Source organism: Phycodurus eques, chromosome 8, assembly GCF_024500275.1.
Source record: "Phycodurus eques isolate BA_2022a chromosome 8, UOR_Pequ_1.1, whole genome shotgun sequence".
NCBI classification, from domain to species: Eukaryota; Metazoa; Chordata; class Actinopteri; order Syngnathiformes; family Syngnathidae; genus Phycodurus; species Phycodurus eques.
The window spans coordinates 25,640,323-25,664,132 of record NC_084532.1 but is presented as its reverse complement, the minus strand read 5'-3'; the positions used below and the strand labels follow the sequence as shown (position 1 = coordinate 25,664,132).

The 23,810-nt window shown below is 42.2% G+C and overlaps 1 protein-coding gene across 2 annotated transcripts in view; it reads right to left on the bottom strand.

Annotated features, from left to right (window-relative positions):
* The window catches only part of scfd2 (sec1 family domain containing 2), a 106,095-nt gene extending 87,847 nt beyond the window's left edge, over positions 1–18,248 (bottom strand). For both annotated transcript variants that reach the window (XM_061684383.1, XM_061684384.1), the window contains exons 1-3: positions 17,977–18,248; positions 16,624–17,221; positions 14,412–14,580 (exon numbers count right to left, since the gene is read on the bottom strand). In XM_061684383.1, coding sequence (XP_061540367.1) covers positions 14,412–14,580; positions 16,624–17,221; positions 17,977–18,198 — 989 coding nt within the window. In that variant the 5' untranslated portion in view covers positions 18,199–18,248. The remainder of the gene's footprint in view (positions 1–14,411; positions 14,581–16,623; positions 17,222–17,976) is intronic.
* Between the last annotated feature and the right edge of the window lie 5,562 nt (positions 18,249–23,810).

Here is a 23,810-nt window from a genome sequence, read left to right as displayed (position 1 = left end):
CTTGCCCTCATTAGGGTCGCGGTTGAGCTCGAGCTATTCCCCGCTGACTTAGGGGAAGAGGCGGGGCACACCCTGGACTGGTCGCCAGCCAATTGCACTGCACAAAATCATTTGTACTCATGTTTACACCTCTGGACAATCTAGAGCACAGGTGTCAAACTCAAGGGCCGGGGGCCAGATCCGGCCTGCCACATCATTTTATGTGGCCCGCGAAAGCAAATCATGTGTGTCAACTTCCATGATTCCTGCTAAAATCTGTTCCAAATTTTTGTATAATATTCATATGTAATAAATAGTAATTAACTATTATAAGCATGTTTTGCCTCCAAACCCCTTTTACAGTTACTTGAACAATAGTGGAACAAACCATTATCCTTGACTTCTGATTTCAAAACTAGTTATCCATCAATTTGTTGTCTATGTGTAATAATATGATGAGGCAATTAAACATTGATATGGTTTTACAATCATAATGGCCCTCTGAGGAAAACCGTATCTACAATGTGGCCCGTGACAAAATGACAAAATGAATTCCCAGTCAATTGGCGAATCAGGGGCGCAAATGCAGAGTTAGAACACTTTCACATATTGCACAGATGTGTCGTTTAACGCAGACCCTGCATGGGCAAAATGGATGAGACTGAATTTGTCATTCTGATAGTCGGAGAGCATCGACTCTCCTGTGGGACCACGCGCAGGAAAAAGACAGAATTAACACTGACTCAACATTTGGAATGTTCTCTCCATCTGTGTTAATACTGTTGTTGCTGCGGAGAGCAAAGCTCCTCTTGATTGCATCTCTCCCTGGTCTCCTTATCTCCACGCTTACGGAACACTCTGATCCGCCTCGCTAATGGGACCTTAGCACAGGGCATATGTGTATGACACGATCAACATCTGGCAGAATGAACATCTGGGAATGTGACCTAGGACTGGGCGATTAATCGAAATTGAAGCGTGATTTCGATTTTGGAGTCTAAAAATCATAAAAATGTTAAGAAAAAAATAAAAAAACGAACAAAAGAAAAATTATTAAATGTGCAGCAGCGCGGGTTGTATATACAAGGTCCTACTGAACGCACCCTGTGTTGCTTGTGGCAAGCATGTGACACGATATTCCGCCTTCCCTGAGCGTGCTTTAAGCTGTTTATTGATGCCCCAGTTGGAGTTTATTGTAAAACTAAACGCACAACAATAAGAATTACACAGATTTAATATTTAAATACAAGACACATTGTTTTAGAAATAGCCAGTTTATGCTATCAGTCAATGGAAAACCCTATTGACGGGCTAGCTAACATTAGCATTAGACGATGGGAGGGATTTTCCTTCAAATAACGAAGATTTACACACAAAGGCCGTAGTAACACATACAGACAGACCATGTAACAATACTCACGGGCATATATTGTTCCTAATCTATGAAAAAAAAACGAGTTTTATTAAGTTTTACTGCGACTATCTTCTTCTACTCTCTATGCAGCTTCATGCTTTCATCCCACCACACTGCCCCCAAGAGGCCAAGGCGCGTACAGAAGGAACAGCAGATACAGTCATGGCTTTGTACAAAAAGACAAATGTTCCCCCCACCCCTCTATTTTTAGTTAGCTTTTTTATTTCTATTCTTTAAATATTGTTTGTATGCATTGCTGCTCCATGTGTGTTAAACTTGCATTCATTTGGAGTTTTATAATTACCGTAACATTTATGCTAATTCCCATTGGCCTGTCTATGGCTTTTTGAAATTATATGCTTGCATAAAGCTAATGGACTTGCACTAGAAATTCTATAGTTTGGTTGAAAATTTTTGTGTTGAATTTTATGCAATGTTAAATTCTCTTGGGCGGCACGGTGGACGACTGGTTAGAGCGTCAGCCTCACAGTTCTGAGGACCCGGGTTCAATCCCCGGTCCCGCCTGTGTGGAGTTGGCATATTCTCCCCGTGCCTGCGTGGGTTTTCTCCGGGCACTCCGGTTTCCTCCCACATCCCAAAAACATGCATTAATTGGAGACTCTAAATTGCCCGTAGGTGTGAATGTGAGTGTGAATGGTTGTTTGTTTGTATGTGCCCTGCGATTGGCTGGCAACCAGTTTAGGGTGTACCCCGCCTCCTGCCCGATGACAGCTGGTATAGGCTCCAGCGCGCCCGCGTGCCTAGTGAGGAGAAGCGGCTCAGAAAATGGATGGATGGATAAATTCTCTTGATTTATGTGCAGTAAACTGCAACTGGGAGTGATAGTTGAAGCTAGTGTGCGTTACCTCTTATTTGGAGAACTGTGCAAGCGAGAGCGTGAGAACAGGCGTTAGTGTTTTAAAAGTTGTTTTTTTTCATTTGGTCTGTCTGTATCGCAGATTTTACCTTTTGCGGGTGGGTCTAAAACGTATCCCCCCCGGTTTGTACACTGCCCATGTGGTCTTCATAGGCGAAACGCAAGTCCAAAACACACCTGGCAAATCAAAATGAAACTGAAAGGACTCCAAAGAAATTAAAAGGCACTCGATCTCATTCAATTGCATTCAAGCATCAATGACATATTTATTGAATTTCTCCTCTTTGATTCCCTCCATTACTGACAGTTTGTTGTTGAGGGAATAAACAAAGACAATTCCCATCTTTTGCGCCTCTCTTACGCAATATTCCGAGACGGCGGCGAGTGGCGAAAGAAGCGGACAGTGAGGGAGCGAAGGTAGATGGAGGGCGGGGGCGCTTGTTGACAAATGCGCTGCCTTTTTTTTTTTTTCTTCGTCATCGTCGTCTTTGTGTTTTCTAACTGCTGCCATGTGTTTAATATCAGATGTAATCTGTTCCAGACCTCGGGGCTGGAAGAGGAGGAGAGTGGGGGTACCGCATTGGGCTGGCTGCCATCTTTACAGAGGAGTAAAAAAAAAAAAAAAAAACATTTTTTTAAATGAAAAAAATAAATAAATAAATTTAAAAAAACACCAAACACGACCCAGGCTGTGTAGTCATTGCGAAAAAAGTAGACGAATATAAATCAGCTATTTCCCAACAATGTGCATGTTTGCCTATGTTGTGGGGAATTCCAGACGTTGGTCCATACCGATGACACGATTTCATTTCTGGAGAACATTATTATTATTTTTTTTTTGAAGGGGCAAATCATGAAGTAACATCCCGCGTGCTTGACATGTTTGAAATGCTACGCCTTGACTCGACCGCATCCAGGGACGCGTACGTGTGCATCTTCTTCTCTGGCGTGTTTGCAAAACATCTGAGTGTGTGTGTATGTGTGTGTGTTCCCAAAGGACCAAAGAAGTGAGTGAAATATGGTTCTCATTTGGCTCTGTGCCCACACACACACACATAAACACCACACACACACACACACACACACACACACACACACATCACTCCTTGACGCCTTCCCTGCTGGCCCATTTGGTCAGACAGGGGGCGGGGTTTCGGGTCGAGGTTCATTCTGTTCCTGAACTAGGTGAGCAACTTGGGAACACTGGGGGGCGGGGGGGGATGACAATACTGCCTTAAACCGCCTTAAGGGGGCACTCTTGCATTCCTACTCACTTTCTCAGGGTTGAGATTGTGTGTGTGAGAGCGTGCGCATGTGAGAGAGCACTATAAAGGTAGCTGAACATCACAGTGTAAAGCAGGCGGCGGAATGAGCAGGCATATTTAAGTGATGAAATAACAGATGACTGTCTGCATGCATTAATGAGTGCGGGGGGGGCGGAGGAGGATGGTGGGGGGGATTTGTTCCTGGAAGTGGGATGAGAAGGCAAAGAAGAATGTTTCTATTTCCTGTGTGTGTGTGCGTGTATATATGCAACATTTTTTTTTGTAGTACAGTTGAACCTCTAAGAATGGTCGGCCTTCGATTTGGGAACAATTTTACAAAAACTGTCTCTGTGAAAAACACAAACATACGTAAGTGATGACATAATGCCGTAATACTGGAAGAAGTGGCGCAACAATGCCACCAAAAAAATTAAAACGAATAAAAAGGTATGTGGAGCGTTAGGGTGCACTCGCACAAAGCAATTCGTACCGAATTCAAGCAAAGTGGACACTTACAGCTCATATGCAGCATTGTTTGAGTGGTCCTTAGTGTTAGTGGGTTTGGGTTAGAAGTAGGATTAGGGTTCGGTTTAGGGTGAGGCTCCATGCCGTGATCAAGCACAGTTGACACCTAAAATCTGGATTGTTTGACTAGTACTTAGGGTTATGGGTATGGGTAAGGTGTTGGGGTTAGGGTTCAGGATAGCTTCAGGCGTTTGGGTTAAGGTTAGGGGCAAGCTCCATGTTGAGCTCAAACTTTGTATTGTTTGACTCGTACTTTGGGTTAGGGTAAGGGTTATGGGTTAGAGAGCGTGGTTAGGTGTAGGGGGCGGCTCCGTGAGGTTCTCAAGGAGTTGACGCCTACAGTTTGAATTGTTTGACTAGTACTTAGAGTTAGGATTATGGGTTAGGGTTGGGCCCCTTGCTGTTATTAAGCACAGTTGACACCTAAAGTCTGCATTATTTGACTAGTATTTCTGATTATGGGTTAGCATGATGGTGAGGCTGCGTCCCCCGCTCAATCACAATTGACCAAAAGTCCGTATAGCTTGGCTAATACTTTCCTGGTGGGAAAAGCGGTCGATTTGAGGGAGGCATTTATTTTGTCTCCTATCGAACAACACACCCGGTGAGAATGTCCGTGCTCGAGCGTAGTACGGGACAACAGAACCACCTCGAGGGGGCTCTAAATCCAAGTTTGAACCTGGATAGAGACAGTTTTACTTTTATGGACATTCGCTTGAATGCCGACGACTGTCCGACAGGAGAGGCAGTCGGACTGTCTTCATTTATGTATGACGCACTCTTGTACTTGCATGCAAAGTTCATGTCATGATTCATGAGTGAGTCACACCGCATAAATACCATCCCAAAACACCGGCGGGATAAGATTCAAATTTCTTGTAGGGGTCCATTAGTTTTTACTTTCCCGCTCACCTCTAACGCAATAATGTTGTCTGTTTGGCTGAGCTTTCTGCCGCAGCTGTAACACACAATTAAGTTTCCGGCGTTTTCTTTGTAACAGGCAACAGAACACAACGAAAAAACAAGGTCCAATAAAAACCATAGGGGGAACCGCAACTGGAGTGAGAACATGTGTTTGTGTGAGTCCTGTCCAAAAACAACACAGCTTTTACGTCGCCTTTCATTTCAGACAGTTGTTGACCTGTCTGTTGTTGACAGCTGAGAAAGTTCAGAGCACGGCGCTTAAATCCTTCACTTTTCAGGGCGGTTTGGAGTGTGTCAGCACCTACGTACGTCACACCTCCCGAATCCTGACCCGAGTGCATGTGAATGCAAATTCAATACAACTGATGTTGTATTGAATGTTCCGGATGAAGTTGCGCTCTGAAGTTTGTGCAAGAGAAGTGTCACGAGAGGGAGACAAGAGGCAGAACCCCGACCTTGAGTGCCTGTGTGTCCTGGCAAGAGCGACAGAAAAATGACCGAGCGGATTTATGGAGGGAGGGAGGGAAGGAGGCAGGGAGGGAAGGGTCTGGAGCAGGAAGTGAGGAGGAGGAGGGAGACACGACTACAAATAAAACAAACGCAATGAACGGGCCCTCGTTCCACCTTTTTCATGGCGAGTCCTTGAAAGGATCATCAAGCTTTTCCCACAATGGGTGGTTTTCACCCATTTATCTAGGATAGCTGCTTCTGATTGGGGCTTATTTGGTCAAATTCCCTTTTAGGAGTTCCTAGGAGCCTTAGAATTTGTCTAAAACAGCTGCTTCAAATGACCAATTTCCTGTTCACTTTCAGGCATGGGTCCTTGAGACATTTTTGTGTCTTGTTACGAGACATGTCCACCCGTAAAATTGGCACAAATAGGCACAAATTTAGTGTTGTCCATCTATCTAGGATTGCTGCTTCTGAACGGGAATTCCGTAATAGGAGTTCGAGTTCGTAGGAGCCCTGGAATTTGCCCAAAATGGCTGGTTCACTCGTCAATCTCAGGCATGGGCCCATGAGACGTTTTTGTTCCTATTTTATGAAAGACATGTCCACCCAAGGCGGCACGGTGAAGGACTGGTTAGCACATCTGCCTAACAGTTCTGAGGACCGGGGTACAAATCCCGGCCCCGCCTGTGTGGTAGTTGGCATGTTCTTCCCGTGCATGCGTTGGTTTTCTCCGAGTACTCCGGTTTCCTCCCATATCCCAAAAACATGTAGGGTAGGTTGATTGAAGATTCCAAATTGCCCGTAGGTGTGAATGTGAGTGTGAATGGTTGTTTGCATATATGTGCCCTGGCGACCAGTTCAAGGTCTACCCCGCCTCTCGCCCGGAGATAGCTGGGATAGGCTCCAGCACGCCCGCGACCCTCGTGAGGATAAGCGGCAGGGAATGAATGAATGAATGAATGTCCACCCAAGGTAATTTCAATCAGTGAAATTGCTGTCAGTGGCTTATTTTTTTCAAACTTTCAAAATGCTCGAAATGATCACCCGACTTTGACGGCAAACTTCGCCCAAATCAGATTTAGGATAGTGTAGGAAAACAATCTTGACAATTTAGCGTTACCTGCTTCCTATTGGCCCTCATTTAAGGCAAACTTTCTCGTCGCAGTCTGCCAAAGTATGAGCCTTGGAACTCGCCCAAGATGGCTACTTCAAACTAACATGTCTGACTTCCTGTTGAATTTCGAGTATGTGAGCTCAAGAGTATGTCTGCATCCTGTTATGATAGAAATGTCCGTTGAACTTCATGTCGATCGGTGAAACTGGTGCAGGGGTCTAACGTCCTTTTGCGTGAGTCTTGGGGCGCTATCATCACGAACCTTGAAAAATATACATCTTCCCAAGTATACGTGAGCCAGAGATGGCAAGTTGGCAACCATGTATTTTGATCAGGCAGTATCGTCACCACCAGAAATTTTCCTCAGCCTGTGGGTTTGTTGTTTGGTGAGCCTGCAGGCGTCGCAGTTTTTTTAGATCCACAAGACGAGGAGCTATCTGCTGGTCGTTTGAAACTTGGCATCTCAAGAGCTAGACTTCTCGATGTTGGAACAATAGAGTCTTTGCATGCAGCGGCAAAAGTTGTAGTAGTAGTAGTACTGCATAAGCGCACGCAAAAGTTTAGGAGTTTGAATCGAAAAAGGCGATTCATTTTAAATGGCTTTTAAAAGTACAGAGGTCTAAGTTGCTAGCCTAAACAGGGAGACCTACAGAAGCACGTGAACAGTCTGAGATTGATTATAGTGCAGAGTCATACCGCATGTGTTACACAAGTCCCCTGGATTCCTTAGAAAGTAGCACAGACTGTCGTATACAGTGAACCACGCTGGAGATGCAATACAAACCCCTCAGCAATACGTGAAAATCTGCAATACAGACAGCCCATATATAAACATTTGAAAAATAGTTTTACCCTTCCCACATGGTTTAAAAATTTACAACCTTAATAAACAAATATTTTTTTAAAAGTATTCTTTAACACCTGTCTTCACTCTCTTGCTCACATAGCTCTCCAAACAAGAGGCAGGGCGCTAGCTTCAACTTTATTTGACACTCCAAGTTGGAAGTTTCCCGTAAAACTAACAACAAAAGGGAATTAAACATTGTATATATTCAAACACCAAACTGGTCAATCAAAGCCAATAATTTAATCTAACGAAAGTCCGCTAGCTTAATGCTGACATAAAATGCAAACCACCATAGACGAGCTAACAAGAAATAGCATAGATGTTTAGGTAATTTTCAAGCTTCAAGCAACTTTCAAGCTTTAACACAGCTGGAGCAGCAACACATACGAACAGAGCAGACGATACTCACAGGCACGTATTCTCTCTACTCTGTGGGAACAACTATGACTCGTTTATGGACCTTCTCTGGCTTTTCTTCTTGCTTCTTAATTACGTTGCATCTCTGTCAGTAGGCCTCAACTGCTGTCTGGCACATTGCGATACAAAGTGGTACTATACTGAAGGCATGAGAAACTCAATTCCAACTTGCCGGTATACAGTAAAACCCCATAAAAAATAAATTAATTAAAAAATAAAACAAAAGGGGCGAACGATGGGCCGCGATACAGCCATCCAGCCATTCTCAGTACCGCTTATCCTCACTAGGGTCACGGGTGTGCTGGAGCCTACCCCAGCTGATTGTAGCGACCCATTGTAAATGCAAATAAATGCTACGATCAATGTCAATACAAATACAAAATGAATAGAAGAACGCTTCATTGCAAGTACTACGGAGGAAGTTAGACGAGGGCTTTTAGCATTTCAAATGAAAGGCACGAAACAGCGTGGGCTCTTTGAAAGAGCTGGGCATAAGGATCTGAAGTGTTATCTGGGCGGATGTTTGAGCATCGTGTTTCTGAATAAATGTGCAGTGTCCTTTGGTGACATGCAATAAAAGAGCATCAAACGGACACAAAAATAAAAGGCTAGATTATCTCGTGCTTGACAGAAACAAGCTGTTCAGGTGAAAGTCGTCCGCTGGCTTCACACATGGCGAACATCCTCAGCATGTGAGGAGACCAACATCAGGACGGCTAAGACATCCATCTTTTCTGTATTTTATATCAGTCTTATCTGAAAGTGAAGCCAACACTGTTGATTAAATCCCTGTTATAAAATCTTAAAAGCTAAAAAAAGAAAGAAAAAGAAAAAACTGGCATGGGTTCTCTGTTGATACGATAAAGGGAGGATTTTATAATTAAACTGTACTAATTCTGTTTAATACTTCAATTTATGACAGACACAAAAGGAAGCTAAAAATAATAAAGCGATTCTGTAAACGGAATGGCAAATCACAGCTTGAAAATGACGCGGTAGGATAGGACATGACAACCTTCAGTAGATTAATAATGTATAGTGTTTCACAAACTTTATTCAGCCAATTCACACAGTATTTTACATCGGAAGAATCGCGCAGCACACCACCAAACAAAAATATCACAAAATGTATATACAGTGGTGGTGCCTGGAGATACGAGTGACCCGAGTTACCAGAGTTTTTCCAGTTACGATCCGTCACTTGGTTGTTTTCTTGCCTTGAAACAATGGAGCACCTAAGGGACTGCGATCCCCTCGCGGGTGGGCAAGGCGGGTTACAGTCGCCAATGTACTTTCAGCTGTTGGAACAACCAGTCAAACAAATTGAAAATGAGAACCCTTGCAAGGAGCTGCTGTAGACCACAACTCGAACCCAGACGCTCACACGCAGACTAACCGTCCAACCAAGTTCCTGATGTGACTCACGAGGCTACGCCCCTTAAAGACACGCATCCAACAAACGGACACTACAGTAAGTACTGTATTCGGACTTAGACTGGCTATACTTTCTTAAAAAGAAGACAACTTTTGACATTGCAGTTTCCAAAAAAGAAGACAAACTATTGATATTACACTTTAAAAAAAACAAAAACAAAAAAAAACAGTTACATTCTCTTTTATTACATTTTTAGACATTTTTGATACAACGCCATTTTTCTTTGTTAAAAACCACACAAAAACAATTTGGTGTTTTTTAGCGGGCTGGAAAAGATAAATGGCATTTCAATACATTTCAGCAGGGAAAGATGTTTTGAGAAATGAGTAAATTGCTGACATGATCTCACTGTCCGATCGCTGGATGCGTCAGTTTCCCATTTTGTTGGGTTCTGTGTAATAGGCAAGTGCCAATAAATACCAGATTTTCTATTGTTGCACTGATGTGTCTTATTTTTTTGTGATAGACTTAAACTTTGTGTCGGTACCGTTCACACCAACCTCTGAGTATGGATTGCGTAGCATTGAATGACTGTGGCCCGTTTCCTTCACCTCTGTGAGTTTGTCTGTCATTAGCACGTCTACCTCTTCTTTACATGCCGCCAATACTGCATTTTATTATTTTTTTTCTTACCCAAGCTCGTGTACCCCAGCGTGGGACAGAAATAGGTATTTTTCACCCGGTGTAATATGCCAGGCACATTTGAGGGAGATGGCAGCCTCACCGTGTGTTTTCTCATGGCTAGGGTGCGGTCGGATACGCGGAACCAGATCTCCATCTTGGCCACCCATGCACTCACACACACACACACACACACACACACACACACACACACACACACACACACACACACACACACTCCCCTAACAGGATCAAGGTCCGAGAAGGAGCCAGGTTTTGGGAAACTCTGTGCCCTCTTCAAATGGGATTCAAACGCACCACACAGGGCGAGGAAAGGATTTTCGGAGCCAAGCACAGCACAGACATGGCGGCAAAGGTAGCCGACCACAAACCTTCACTTCACATTGCACACGTTTATTAAACTCTGCACTCTGGGTTTATTCAACAGCTCAGGAAACGTGAGAGAAGGTGTGCGGAGACTCGGCGGCGGGAGTACGAGAACCGCAAAGTTAAAGGCGGGGTTGGCAGGCTCCTAACAATCCCCCGGCAGGTTACAGACAAAAACAATATGACAGTAATTGCAAAGTAAGTGTGGAGTATGCCCACCACCCAGCGAGTATTTGGGGACAGAGGCCACGCTAATCTACGCAAAATAACCTGGAATCACCCGAAGGAAATATCATGCTACGCTAACCTAACATTTAAAGGTTTGAGGTGCTTTGCGCAAAAGCAACAACATAAAACCCTCCATCAAAACTCAGCGTGGTTTAAAAATAACCGGACAAATCATACCGTAGGTGTGTCAACATCCAGTGGGAGGAAACGCTTCATGGAGACTCTAAACGCCGCAGAGACGACGACTGGGTTTAATAATGCGCGGCAGTCCATACAGAGTGTAGACTTAAGGCTGAGCAGCAGTGCCAGAGAGTTGTTGATTTCTTACACCTAGCAAAGCGACGAATGTAGAAAAAATATTTAACAATACTGAACGGTTTAATTTTCTACTTTTTTAGGAAAGTCCAATATTAATAGTTTGTCTTTCGGAAAGTTTAACATCAATACTATGTCCTTTTTTGAGGAAAGAGCAAAATCCATACTATGTCTTAATTTTCGTAAGCTGTAACATGCATAGTTTACCTTCTTTTTAGGGAAGTGCAACATCAATTTTGTCTTCATTTTCAGAAAGTGCAACATCAATTGTTTGTCTTCCAGTTTGGAAAGTGCAAGATCAGTAGTTTGTCATCTTTTTAGGAAAGTGCAACATCAAATATTTCTCTTCTTTTTTGGGAAGTGCTACATCTACAGCGTGTCTTCTTTTAAGTAGAGTGCAACAACAAGAATTCGTTTTTTTATCTTAGGAAAGTACATCATCAAAAGGTGACATTCTGTTCAGCAAAGTGCAACAGCTATAGTTAGTTTTCTTTTTCGTTTTGGGATTGTAAAATCAGTCATTTGTCTTCTGTTTGGGAATGTGCAACAGCAAGAGTTTGTCGTCTCTTTTGGACCGTGCAACATCAATTGTCTTTTTTAATAAAAGTGCATTGTCAATATAGGTTGTTTTCTTTTTAGGAAAGTCCTACATTAGTAGTTTGTCTTCATTTTAGGAAAGTGCAAAATCCATAATTTGACTTATATTTCAAGTGCCACATCAATTGTTCGTCGTGGGTGGGGGGAGTGAAACATGAACAGGTTGTGTTCTTTTTGGGAAAGTGCAGCATCAATGTCAACTTTTTATAAAATTGCAGTAGCAATTGTCCTCTTTTTAGGAAAGGAGTTTGCCTTCTTTTTTAGAAAGTTCATAAATACTTAATCGTCTTCTTTAAAGAGAAGTGCTACATCAATTGTTTGTCTACATTCTAGTAAAATGTAACACGAATAGTCTGTTTCCTTTTAAGCAAAGTTAAAAATCAATGGTTTGCTTTCCTTTTTCGAAAGTGCAACATCAAAGTTTGAGACCTCAACAAATTATCGTGTTTTTTTTTTGTTTTGTTTTTTTTGGGGGGGGGGGGGGGGGGGGGGGCAACGTCAAGATATTAGTTTCTCCGTTAAAAGAATTCATTTGTTTCATGTCAACGTGAATGTCGGAGTAAACACAAGCTGCCTCCTTTTAAAGGATTTGCACGAGAACATCAGAGGGCATTGTCTCGGAGGCGGCACTCGATTAAATCGGGAAATCTGCGTCTTGTTGCCGTGTTTTCTCTCTCGAACATCTGCGACGAGGCTCGACCGGGACATCTGTTCTGCAAAATGCGAGGCCATAACATTCCCGCTGATCGCTCATTATGGCTGCACACTCCAAATCATCTTCATTTTAGCAGATTTGAACCGGCTAAATCATGGCTACGTCCTCGACGATTTACTTGGCTTTGAACTGTAAGGAGGTTTAGACAACATAAAAGCCACATCATTCCCTCAATACGAGAGAAAATACACTATTTGGGAGGTGATATATTAATATGTTTGCCCCAGACTTGATCCTTCCTCCCCGTTGCTTAAGAGCATGCTAATTCTACTGGTAACATTGCAATGCTGAGAAGAAGGAAATATCCCGCATGGGTCCAACATCAAAGCCTTCAAGTCCCACGTTTACAAAACAAACAAATACATGGTTGATGATGAGGACAGTGGGCACAGTACCATAATTTTTCGATTAGAACATGGAAACACGGACTCCATATTTTCATGATTTTTACCTCAATACACACACCGTACTCGGATGTAACACAAATTTTGCCCAAACCGTACTGTCTCACACAACTCAAAAATGTATTTTATTTAACTTTTTAACCAATGACATTTCAGTATTTTCACAACAAATACAAAAAAAATTTTAAAATCTCAAACAGATGCTGAACTTTGAACTACGTTCTTCGAAGGTGCAATAAAGGATAGCAATAAATGTATGGATCACAATACAAATGGTTCTATTGGTCATCAAATTTTTCATGCTCAATATTTGAACAACACAATCGATACTAGTTTACAGATTACATACAGATCATTAAGAATTGTCTTTTGTATCACTTGTGTCTTTAATTGCTCTGCTCCTAAAAAACATCGAATGACGAGTCAGAATCTAAATTAAAAAAAAAAAATCACTCGATGTTTTGCTGTCTTTCTGCGTCTTCCTCCGGTGTTTCTTTTTCCTCCAACCACAATTGTTTGCTTCGTTCATGTCAAATTTCCAATCAGCTTCTCTGTTGCTTTCTACCTCAACCACTGCAATCACCTTTCTTTTGAACGTTGCTGAAAAACTCTTTTTTTTTTTTTTTTTTTCCCCCCCTGCATTTTCGATGTTGCTTTACCAGTATATTTGATAGATAGAGAGATATAGAGATAGAGAGATCGATCGTTCGATAATTTTATGATATAGGGATTCATCTATACAGTGAAAATGTATCTTAAATTATTATTAATTTACAGAATAACAAAATAGAATAGAATGGACTAGAATACACTTTAATGTCAGCTTCGTTTCAGTGAACTGTTCTATTTTATATACACTTACTATACAAAGGACAAAATAACTGGATCTCAGGCAAAACTATTGCACTAAAACCTTTAGAAGTGATTTTTTTTTTCTTCTTTTTAATTACATTTTTGAACCCCTAAAACTCCAAAACGATGGCAGGTGGCAAAATATAGAGCTCACATATGCGGCATATGAACTTAGTGTGTTTGTGTACGTGTCGCCATGCATTCCCGCGTTCTCTTCCAGGGACTAATAAAGTCATAAAAGCCACAAGACGTCCTCTCGGTCTCAGTCTCCCTGCGACCACATGAATGGGGTGCGGCGGGAATGGAACAAATGATGTGTGCCTGATCCCGGCCATATACAACACGTGTTGGCCGCGCAGCTTGACACGACCGCTGGCACCTCGCTTGTGGCGCTCATGGGCCAGGCAGGCCTACTTGCTGTGTGTGTGTGTGTGTGTGTGTTAGGCATTATGGGCTCTCAAGTGGAAAGAAAATCCTCACAAATGACTTCATTTGGGCATATTGGGTCAGTCTAGCGCCACTGCCATTAGATTAGTAATGATTAGTATTGTCAATAACAAATTCTGGTTACATTCCAATTTTTCTTTTGTATACAGTGAAGCCCCGTTCATTGGAGGGGATATGTGCCAGACCCACCCGCAATAAGTGGAAATCTGTGATATAGCGAAACCACATCATAATAATTTTTAAATAGTTTTACCCCTCCCACGTGCTTTAAACAATTGGGAGTGATAAATAAATAGCCTGAAGCAAGCACGCTTTACCTCTTATTTGCAAAAAGTGTGAGCAAGAGAGTGAGAATTGGCACAAAGGAAAACTTTAAAAACTGTGTTTTCGTAAGTTTAAATGTGTTTAAAGCATATTGGAGGAGTAAAACTATGAAAAACTACATTTAAATGGCCATTATCTATTAGCACTATTTGCCCTTGTGTGGCAGTATCACAAAAAAAGCTTAAGAAAAGCAAAAAAAGAACATACTTGGTGGACGATTGGGGGCCAAAGCTAAAAAAAAAAAAAGGGAACTAAAATATGAAACACTCACCGCGTTTGTGCCAGGCAGCCCGGTGCCACGCAGCTTTCTGAACCAGGACTGATCAGCACGCTGGTCAGTTCTCGCATGTCGACCTGCACATCCGTCATGTGACCAGGCAGAGGTTTCAGCACTGTTAAAATCTTCTCTGCCAGGCTGTCGCCATGGTGACCGACTGCACCTGATTTTTATTTTATTTTTTTTTACAATTTATGGGGGGGAAAAAACATTGTTAGAGCATCTGCCTAAGAACTAGTTACATACAAGCCCAATTTAATGACGTTGGGACATTGTGTTAAACATAAATAAAAACAAAATACAATGATTTGCAAATCATTTTTAAGCTATATTTAATTCAATACACTACAAAGACAGGATATTTAATGTTCAAACTGATAAACTTTATTGTTTTAGCCAATAATCATTAACTTGGAATTTTATAGCTGCAACACGTTCCAAAAAAGCTGGGACAGGGTCATGTTTACAACTGTGTTACATCACCTTTTCTTTTAACAACATTCAATAAATGTTTGGGAACTGAGGACACTAATTGTTGAAGCGTTGTAGGTGGAATTATTTCCCTTTCTTGCTTGATGTACAGCTTCAGCTGTTCATCAGTCTGGGGTCTCCGTTGTCATATTTTACGTTTCATAATGCGCCACACATTTTCAATGGGAGACAGGTCTGGACTGCAGACAGGCCAGTCTAGTACCCACACTCTTTTACTACAAAGCCACGCTGTTGTAACGCGTGCAGAATGTGGTTTGGCATTGTCTTGCTGAAATAAGCAGGGGCCTCCATGAAAAAGACGTTGCTTGGATGGCAGCATATGTTTCTCCAAAACCTGTATGTACCTTTCAGCATTAATGGTGCCTTCACAGATGTGTAAGTTACCCATGTCATTGGCACTAACACAGCCCCATACCATCACAGATGCTGGCTATTGAACTTTCCGTTCGGATGGTTCTTTTCCTCTTTGGCCCGGAGGACACGACGTGCACAATTTCCAAAAACAATTTAAAATGTGGACTCGTCGCATCACAGAACCCTTTTCCACTTTGCATCAGTCCGTCTTAGATGAGCTCGGGCCCAGAGAAGCCGGCGGCGTTTCTGGGTGTTGTTGATAAATGGCTTTTGCTTTGCATAGTAAAGTTTCAAGTCGCACTTACGGATTTAGCGCCGAACTGTATTTACTGACATTGGTTTTCTGAAGTGTTTCTGAGCCCATGTGGTGATATCCTTTACACATTGATGTCAGTTTTTGATGCCTTGCCGCCTGAGGGATCGAAGGTGACGGGCATTCAATGTTGGTTTTCGGCCTTGCCGCTTACATGCAGTGATTTCTCCACATTCTCTGAACCTTTTGATGACAGTATAGACCGTAGATGATGAAATCCCTAAATTCCTTGCAATTGTACGTTAAGGAACAGTCCTTAAACTGTTGGACTATTTTCTCACGCACTTGTTCACAAAAAGGTGAACCTCGCCCCATCATTGCTTGTGAATGACTGCGCAATTCAGGGAAGCTCCTTTTAGACCCAATCATGGCACCCACCTGTTCCCAATGAGCCTGTTCACCCGTGGGATGTTGCAAACAGGTGTTTGATGAGCATTCCTCAACTTTCTCAGTCTTTTTTGCCACCTGTCTCAGCTTTCCAGGAACATGTTGCAGCCATAAAATTCTAAGTTAATGATTATTTGCTAAAAACAATAAAGTTATCAGTTTGAACATTAAATATCTTGTCTTTGTAGTGTATTCAGTTACATATAGGTCGAACATGCTTTGCAAATCATTGTATTCTGTTTTTATTTATGTTTAACACAACCTCCCAACTTTATTGGAATTGGGGTTGTAATTTATGTATTATAGAAATCACAAGAAAAAAAGGAAAACAGCCCACTAGAACATCTGAAATTTATAAGGGTGGTGTGTGCTGACTCCCATTTAAGGTAAGTTTGAATGTAACTGGTAAATTCTGAACACAGTCACATCCCAGTTGTAAGAAGGTGTGAATTATCTCAGTTGTTTATTTTTACTTTGCCATCTTGAAAATATTTTTTTCAGTTGATTTTTCCACGCTATAGGTCACAATAGTGGAAAAGGTTTTGAAATTACTCCTCTTGGTCTGATTTATTCATATCACAAAAACTTGGTATTTAATCAGGGTGTGTAGACTTTTTATATCTACTACACGTGACCTGGAAAAAGCTGTAAAATACGTACCTGTAAGGTCCATGGTGCGGTCCACAAAGATGATGGAGGCCTTATTGGGGGCCGTTTTCCTTCGGGTCTTGGCCTGGGGGTGACCGGCCAGTTCCCCTGCAATGAGGCGACTCATGGGGCCCACGGCGAAGCTCTCCTCCCTGGTGCCGGTGGCCTCAAACAGGGCATTCAATGCTCCCGCCAGCGCCTTAATCTCCAGCTGAAGCTCGGAGGGGAGTGCGTGCACGTCCACATCCAGAAGGCTGGCGAAGCGCTTCTTATCTGGCCGCGTGGCGTTGAGGGCGCGCAAATCGGGCGGCAGCAGCGGGAAGAGGCGGGCAAAGGCGGGCACCAGGAGCAGTTGCCGGGACACGAGGGCGAAAGACAGCGGCACGTGCAGGACCTCGGCCGTGTAGTTCATGTCGCCCATCCACTCGCACAGCTTGTCCTCCAGCTGCTCGAAGACGGGCGTGGCGCCGTCCGCTTCCGCCGCCACGTTGTTGGCGAGCAGGTGCAGCGGGTGGGACACGGCCGTGACCACCACGCAGTACTGCAAGTGGCTGAGCGAGATGATGTCCTTTAGGGTGTCCACGGTGCGTCCCTTCAACAAGGTGCTCACCTGGGGGTGGAAAAACATTAATAAGTAAGTTTCCAGAAATGTTCATGGGTCAGTTTGACCCGCTCTATGTTTAATCATTAGGGATGTTTGATACCACTTTTGATGTTGGGATGTTTGATACCAGGGAATTACGAACAGTTCCAAATACCAGTGAGTTATCTTGGTCTCACAAAGACCTGGTATTTTGACGGGGTTGTGCAGACCCTTTTTTTAATATCTACTGGTATTTTCAGGGCTGCTTTTTGCTCGGCAGAGTTCATGGGGTAATGAAAAAAAAAATAATAATTTGACAAGATACATTTTTTTTTGGATTCGTTTCACAAGTGTGCACACCTCTTGCAGTGTCTCTGATCAAAACCAAATAAAGCTCAGATGTAGGCTTTTTTTTTTTTGCTTTCTGGTTGAAGGTTTTATCCCAACACTGACTGGTATTTGGAACTGTTCATAATTCCCTCCATCTTGACTAAGGCCCCACAGTTCAATCTGAAAACCTCCAACACAACAGGTAGTTTCAGTCCCCCTGAAACTGGACACTTTCCATGGGAAATAATGACAACAAATGTGAATTTACTGGACATTTCGCGTAGTTTATACAAACAGATATTCATTTCTTCTCGTCTTAGGTTGCCTTTTTTTAGGCTAACTTGCAGTTGTGCTCATTTCCTCTTTACTCATGACAATTCCTGAACATATGCCACACAATTCCGATGGTACGTTTTCCAGGACAACTGTTTGTTATTCTTATTATTGCTCACCACAAACACCGCTTTGGGCTCGTCCTCGCTACACGACTCAAAGCTGGAGAACCGCTTCACGTTTCGGGCTCCGGCTTCGAACAACGCGGCGGCTCCCCCGGCGCTCCAGTGGAGGACTTCCGCGGAGGGGTCGTCCATGAAGACCACCGCCCGGTTCACCTTGGACAGAACCCGGTCCCACATTTGCACCGGGAAGTCCCACACCGCCTCCGGGGTAAGCATTTCGGCCACACAAGACAGTCGGCGGCCAAACGAGTGACAGCGCAGCCCGGAAGACAACAAACACGTTGATGACGTATCAGTGACGCGTCGCGTGTATTAAACGTCACACCAGCGCTGCAGCGTTGTCATGGCGAACCAGCATTACGCAACAGCATGAGAGCATGACTGACTGACAGATTAGTTAGTTAGTTAGGTAGGTAGGTAGGAAGGAGTGGAAGCAGCAATAATGTTATGTGCCCAGGCTACATTTAAACATAAAAGACATACTGATGATGATCATACGCTATAAATACACTAAAGAGTCCTGTATATAATTTTAATTGATGTGGTTTTAAATTATATATTTTCCTCCAGGTATAGACTGTGTTTTATGTATTTACTCGATAAACACCGTTATTGTTATATATTAATTTTATAATTTTAATAAGTACTTCATATATAGTCATTATTATTATTAGTAGTAGTAGTAGTCGTATATATTTTTTTATTTTTTATACATTTACTTTTATATATTGTGTTTAAGCCTATGCATAAAGTATTTAAATAATTTGCGCCTCATATAGCTAAAAAGGAAGCCAAATTATAATTCAGTGCAGTTGCACACCACTGCAAACAGCAATAAGAAACATATTGTTCAATGAAAACCTCGGACAGTCTCAATCAGTATAAGCTGTGCAAGTGTACCTAATTTTCTGCCCACTGTATGTTCTTCAGTGTGTGATATAGTCGGTAGGTAAGAGGGTTTAATTCAAATGAACACGCCCTCCTTCTGCTGACGTTCAATTTCATAACATAAGTGGACGTCGGTCAGGTGTATTTCATTTTTAAAGCTCGTTGTAGTTGCCATATATATGTGAGTGACTGCAACCCCCTGAAATGCATCAAATGCTGAAACAAATTACGTGTGGAACAATGCGAGCTAATTCAAGTCCCGTTAAATCCTCTACAGCGGGCCCCATCCCATTAACACTTAATACTTCCAGCTGGATTTGAGTGCCATTGAGCCGTGGTGCGTTCAGGATATATCACACCGTAGGAGAGAAGAAAAGCGCCTTGACATAAGTTGCACCTTTAATTTATGTCTGACATGTAAATGTTCGTATTGTCCCTCTGTATACAATGGTGCCTCGACTAATGAGTTACATTTGTTTTGTGACCACACTTGTAACGCAAAACACTCATATTGAATTGAAATGCCATTAATCCATTTAAGCCCCACAAGACCAACAAAAATGTTTGCAATGCACCGTTTGTGTTTACATATCTGCTGCCGAAAGGGTTAAAACTACCGCAAAATCGATGCTGGGTTTGTGTAGCCCGTCTATCGGTGTTTCGCATCCTGTGTTAGCGTCAAGCTAGCGGACTTTCGTAAAGTAAAGTTATGTGCGTTGGTTCAAGACACAACATGTCATTTTCTTTGTTTAACCTTTCGTTTTACAGTCAACCTCAACTGGGAGCAGCTTGAGGAAAGCATTCTGCAAGAATTGTTCACGATCAACACAAGACAAAAAAAATAAAAAATAAAAAAAATGGCTGAGTGATGGCTCGTATCTTGAAAAAATCTGCAAGTCGGGCCACTCGTCAGTGGAGGTACCACTGTATTTATTTGTATTCCCTGCGCTTGACTAACTAATCCTGACAGAAAGGGGTTTGTGTCGCTTCTGTGTGCGTGTGTGTGAACATGCTTGGCGGGCGTGTAAATGTGATGACGATAAAGAGCTTGTTTGGCGAAGACGAGCCAAGATGACCCAGTTAAGGAGTTTTAATGCGTTAATGGAGCCGCGGGGGTTGTCATGGGGACGTAAGGGAGCGAGATCAGGACGTGGCCTCTTTTCTATCTGTTAAAAAACAACAACGTTATATAAATGCGCGTCTGACATCACACCCGGACGTCATTCAAGGCGGACGCCATCAATTCCAACTCTGGTTCAGATTTGGGAAAGCATTTTTCCAGAGTTAAATTATTGTCATTGCGAAACGCATCAACTGCTATTTTTAAGTAATATTTTAACAGTTATTAAGCCATTGTTGATAGTGAAACAAAAATAAAACAGTCTTCACATTGACAATGAATGATAGAGGCGTATTGGGAATAATGTGATTTGTGACTGTGTGAATTTGTTATTATTTTGTAATATGTGTAAGAAGTGTAAAGTGTAAAATTAACTACTGTTCATAGAAAAATGCAAGCTATAAATAAGATAGACATTAATATTTCTTTTATGTCCCCAGGCCTACATTTGAATAAGAGTATGTGATGACTGTTGGACACTACATTAGGTACACCCATATTATCATTTGAGGTCCAATACTGTGCTTTATTGTTGTTGATATTATTTTAATTATTTTGGTTTTATATTTATTTATTTTTATTTTAAATCAGATATTTTGCTCAATGCAATTATTTTATTCATCTTATTTAATCCAAATGTTTATATACATTATAATATTTACTGATTTATTTACAATGCGTTTTATTTTAAATACATATGTCTTATTGTACCAGTAGTTATTTCATGACATTTAAAAAAAAAAAAAAAAAAAAAAAGACTGGCATCCAATATAACCATTTCATTTATTATTTATATTTTTTAGCGGCACCATGCATGGAGCCACTACAGCCTAGCTACACTAACGGATAAGAAACTCCATGGATTGGTGATGAAGTGCTGACTCCACGAGAGAAGAAACCATCCTGGACAGGTCGCCAGCCAATCACAGTGTACGTATAGATGAACAGCCATTCACAATTCTGCTCTTGATATAACATTACTTTACTTAAAAACCGTGTAAGGCACCAGTGAATTCAAGGCCGCGCAGTAAACAACGGAGATGTTCTTTATTTGTGGTGTTCCACAAGGCTCGTTTCTTTTCCCCATGCTATTCTCAATGTACATGGTACTACTAGGCCAAGTTGTTCACAATTATGATAGATGTCCAGCCATCCATTTTCTATACTGCCTTCCCTCGTTAGCGTAGCAGGTGAACTGGGGCCCATCGTGCACATAGACAAGCACTTATACTCACATTCACACCTATGGACAATTTAGAGTCTTCAACAAACTTAACATGCATGTTTTTGGAATGTGAAAGGAAGATGGAGTACCCGGACAAAACCCACGCAAGCACGGAGAGAATGGGAAGGCCAGAGCCGAGATTCGAAACCCGAACTTCAGACTGTGAGGCAGATGTGCTAACCAATATTGCACGGTGCTGCCTACTAAGAGCTCATTTAACCATTTTCAGAAATCGACAGATATCAAAAAATTTACTTGGGTTCATGATTTCACAAATGATCCAAAAACCCAACTATTTGTATACGAGATATTAAAAACTCAAATTTCCATAATATATCCTCTTTAAATTGCGGGGGGGGGGAAATACCACTTTTAGCCACACAACTGATAAGTAAGTGTGTTTTGCGTTTCTTTTGGTCTTCATGATGAACTGTTTTAAATGTTGTTTGCTGAGTGAACATGGAGCAGCCGCACTGCACGAAGCGCTGGCACCAAAACGGAGACGACAATCACGTTAAATAGCCTCGAAGTGGATGTGCAGCGGCCAATTCCATTTGTAATAATGCAGAATTGGCTAACGTTTGATTCTTTTGTACCACAGCCTCGTGATTTAGCAACACCTCTCACAGCCTGGGAGACGGACTTAATGTGATTTTCCTCTTATGATGCTTTAGGGCTGCTTCAGGGCCTCCTATATTTAGCTATACTGAAATAATAGCGGTAGTTCGAGTACAGTGAACCCTCACTATTTGCGGGGGGTGGTGGTTAGGGACCAAGCCCCGGCAGAATAATTTGCAAATAGCAGACGCCCCCCCCAAAAAAAATCCCCAAATTAATTATAATTGCCTATATTGATGGTTGAAACACTACATACACACCAAACTGTGGTCTCCAAAACACTTTAATTTAATTTCAAACTCTCCCTAAAGCATTACCCTTAAAAATAATTCGCTTATGGAGTATTTGAATCAGAAAGAGCGATTGTTTGGGAATCGTGACGGTGCATTTTACAAATACTGTATATTCATTCCTAAAATGAAGCATTTTCTTGGATAAAAATCATACTAAATACATTTCCCCGTTGTGCCACTTACTTTTTCTTTCCGATAAAGCAGACTGAGTCAAAGGTTCTGCTGTAAACGGCCCTGTGTGTTTTATTAATGCCCACGTTGCAACACAATCACTTCATACACACACACACAGAGCTTCCTTTGAAGGCACAAATAGTCACTCACATCTGGATACCATCCCTTCTCTATTCTTTTTCTTTCCACAAAGACCCCTGCTTAGCATGAGCAGCAGTTTATCGGCCACACGAGGAGCACTGAACGGTTTGAAACCAGAGAAAGAATAATAACGGTTCAATGGTGAACATGGGGGGAGAAAAAAAAAAAAAAAAAAAAGAAAGTCCAGCAGAGTTGAAAGCAGGGGTTCTCCAAATTGGGGTCTGGGAACTGTAGTTTGGGAGTACACAAAGTAATCTGCATTAAATTATTATGATGTATGGTATAACATTTTTTTTTATGAAAATCAATTGCATACCTACATAATCATTAGCGTAACAGCATACAATAATTGTCTAAATAATTTTTGAACATTTTTGGAAGACCAAAAAATAAATAAATAAATAAATAATTTTTTCCAGCGGACTTCATTTAGATTAAATGGTTTGGTGGAACATTTTGGTGTTGAAATATTTGTTTAGTTCAGTTTTGTGTCAGTTTTACACCAAAACCGCAAAGGACCTGAAGCCTGTGGGTTACACACGCACACTCACGCTGCGGTTAGTGTGAGTAATTGTTTCCTACCTGTGGTGCTTTTGCAGTGAATGTTTGACGAGGGGCACAAAGTTGCATGCTTGGCAGCGTAAGAGAGCGCTAACTGCTCAGGGCTAATTGTCGCCCGAATGTGCTTGCGTGGCTTCTCGGCCCTCTCGTACTCATGCTTCACATAGCACACTTGGAGATGGAGATGATAGATTTCACGCGGGTGTGAGGTGAACGCTACCGCTGCCAACACAACGGGAACATGTGCACCTTGTTTGACTTTCAAGATAGCTTGTATCCATTAAACTATGTCGTGGATCAGACTAACTCATGTAGGCATTCAATTTATTATGGGCTGAGAACAATGCCTGGTATGAATCTTTTCCAGATGAGGCGGACCCAGGACTAAGTCTTATGATGCCCTGGTGCCAAATCCCTTGTGAATGTAGGGATGTTTCCCAAGTGGATCCACGGTCTAATCCTATGTGGATCAGGAGCCAAATCCCTTCTGGACTTGTGGCCGTCTCCCATGAGGTCTTGGGGCTAAATCCCTTCTGGACCAGTGATTGTATTCCATATGGAACTAGGGGCGTATCCCATGAGGTCCTAGGGCTGTATCCATTGTAGAGACATAGCTGACTCGCCACAGGACCTCAGGCCAAATTGTATGTGAACACCAAGGTCAGAGACCATAAGGTCCTGGTTTGAAATCTCTTGTGGATCTCGAGAAGATTTCCATATGGATTTGTGACCAAATGCCTGAGAGGCTGCCATGAGGCCCTCGAACCCAATTCCTTATGGAGCTCGGGAAGATTCCCATCTGGACCTG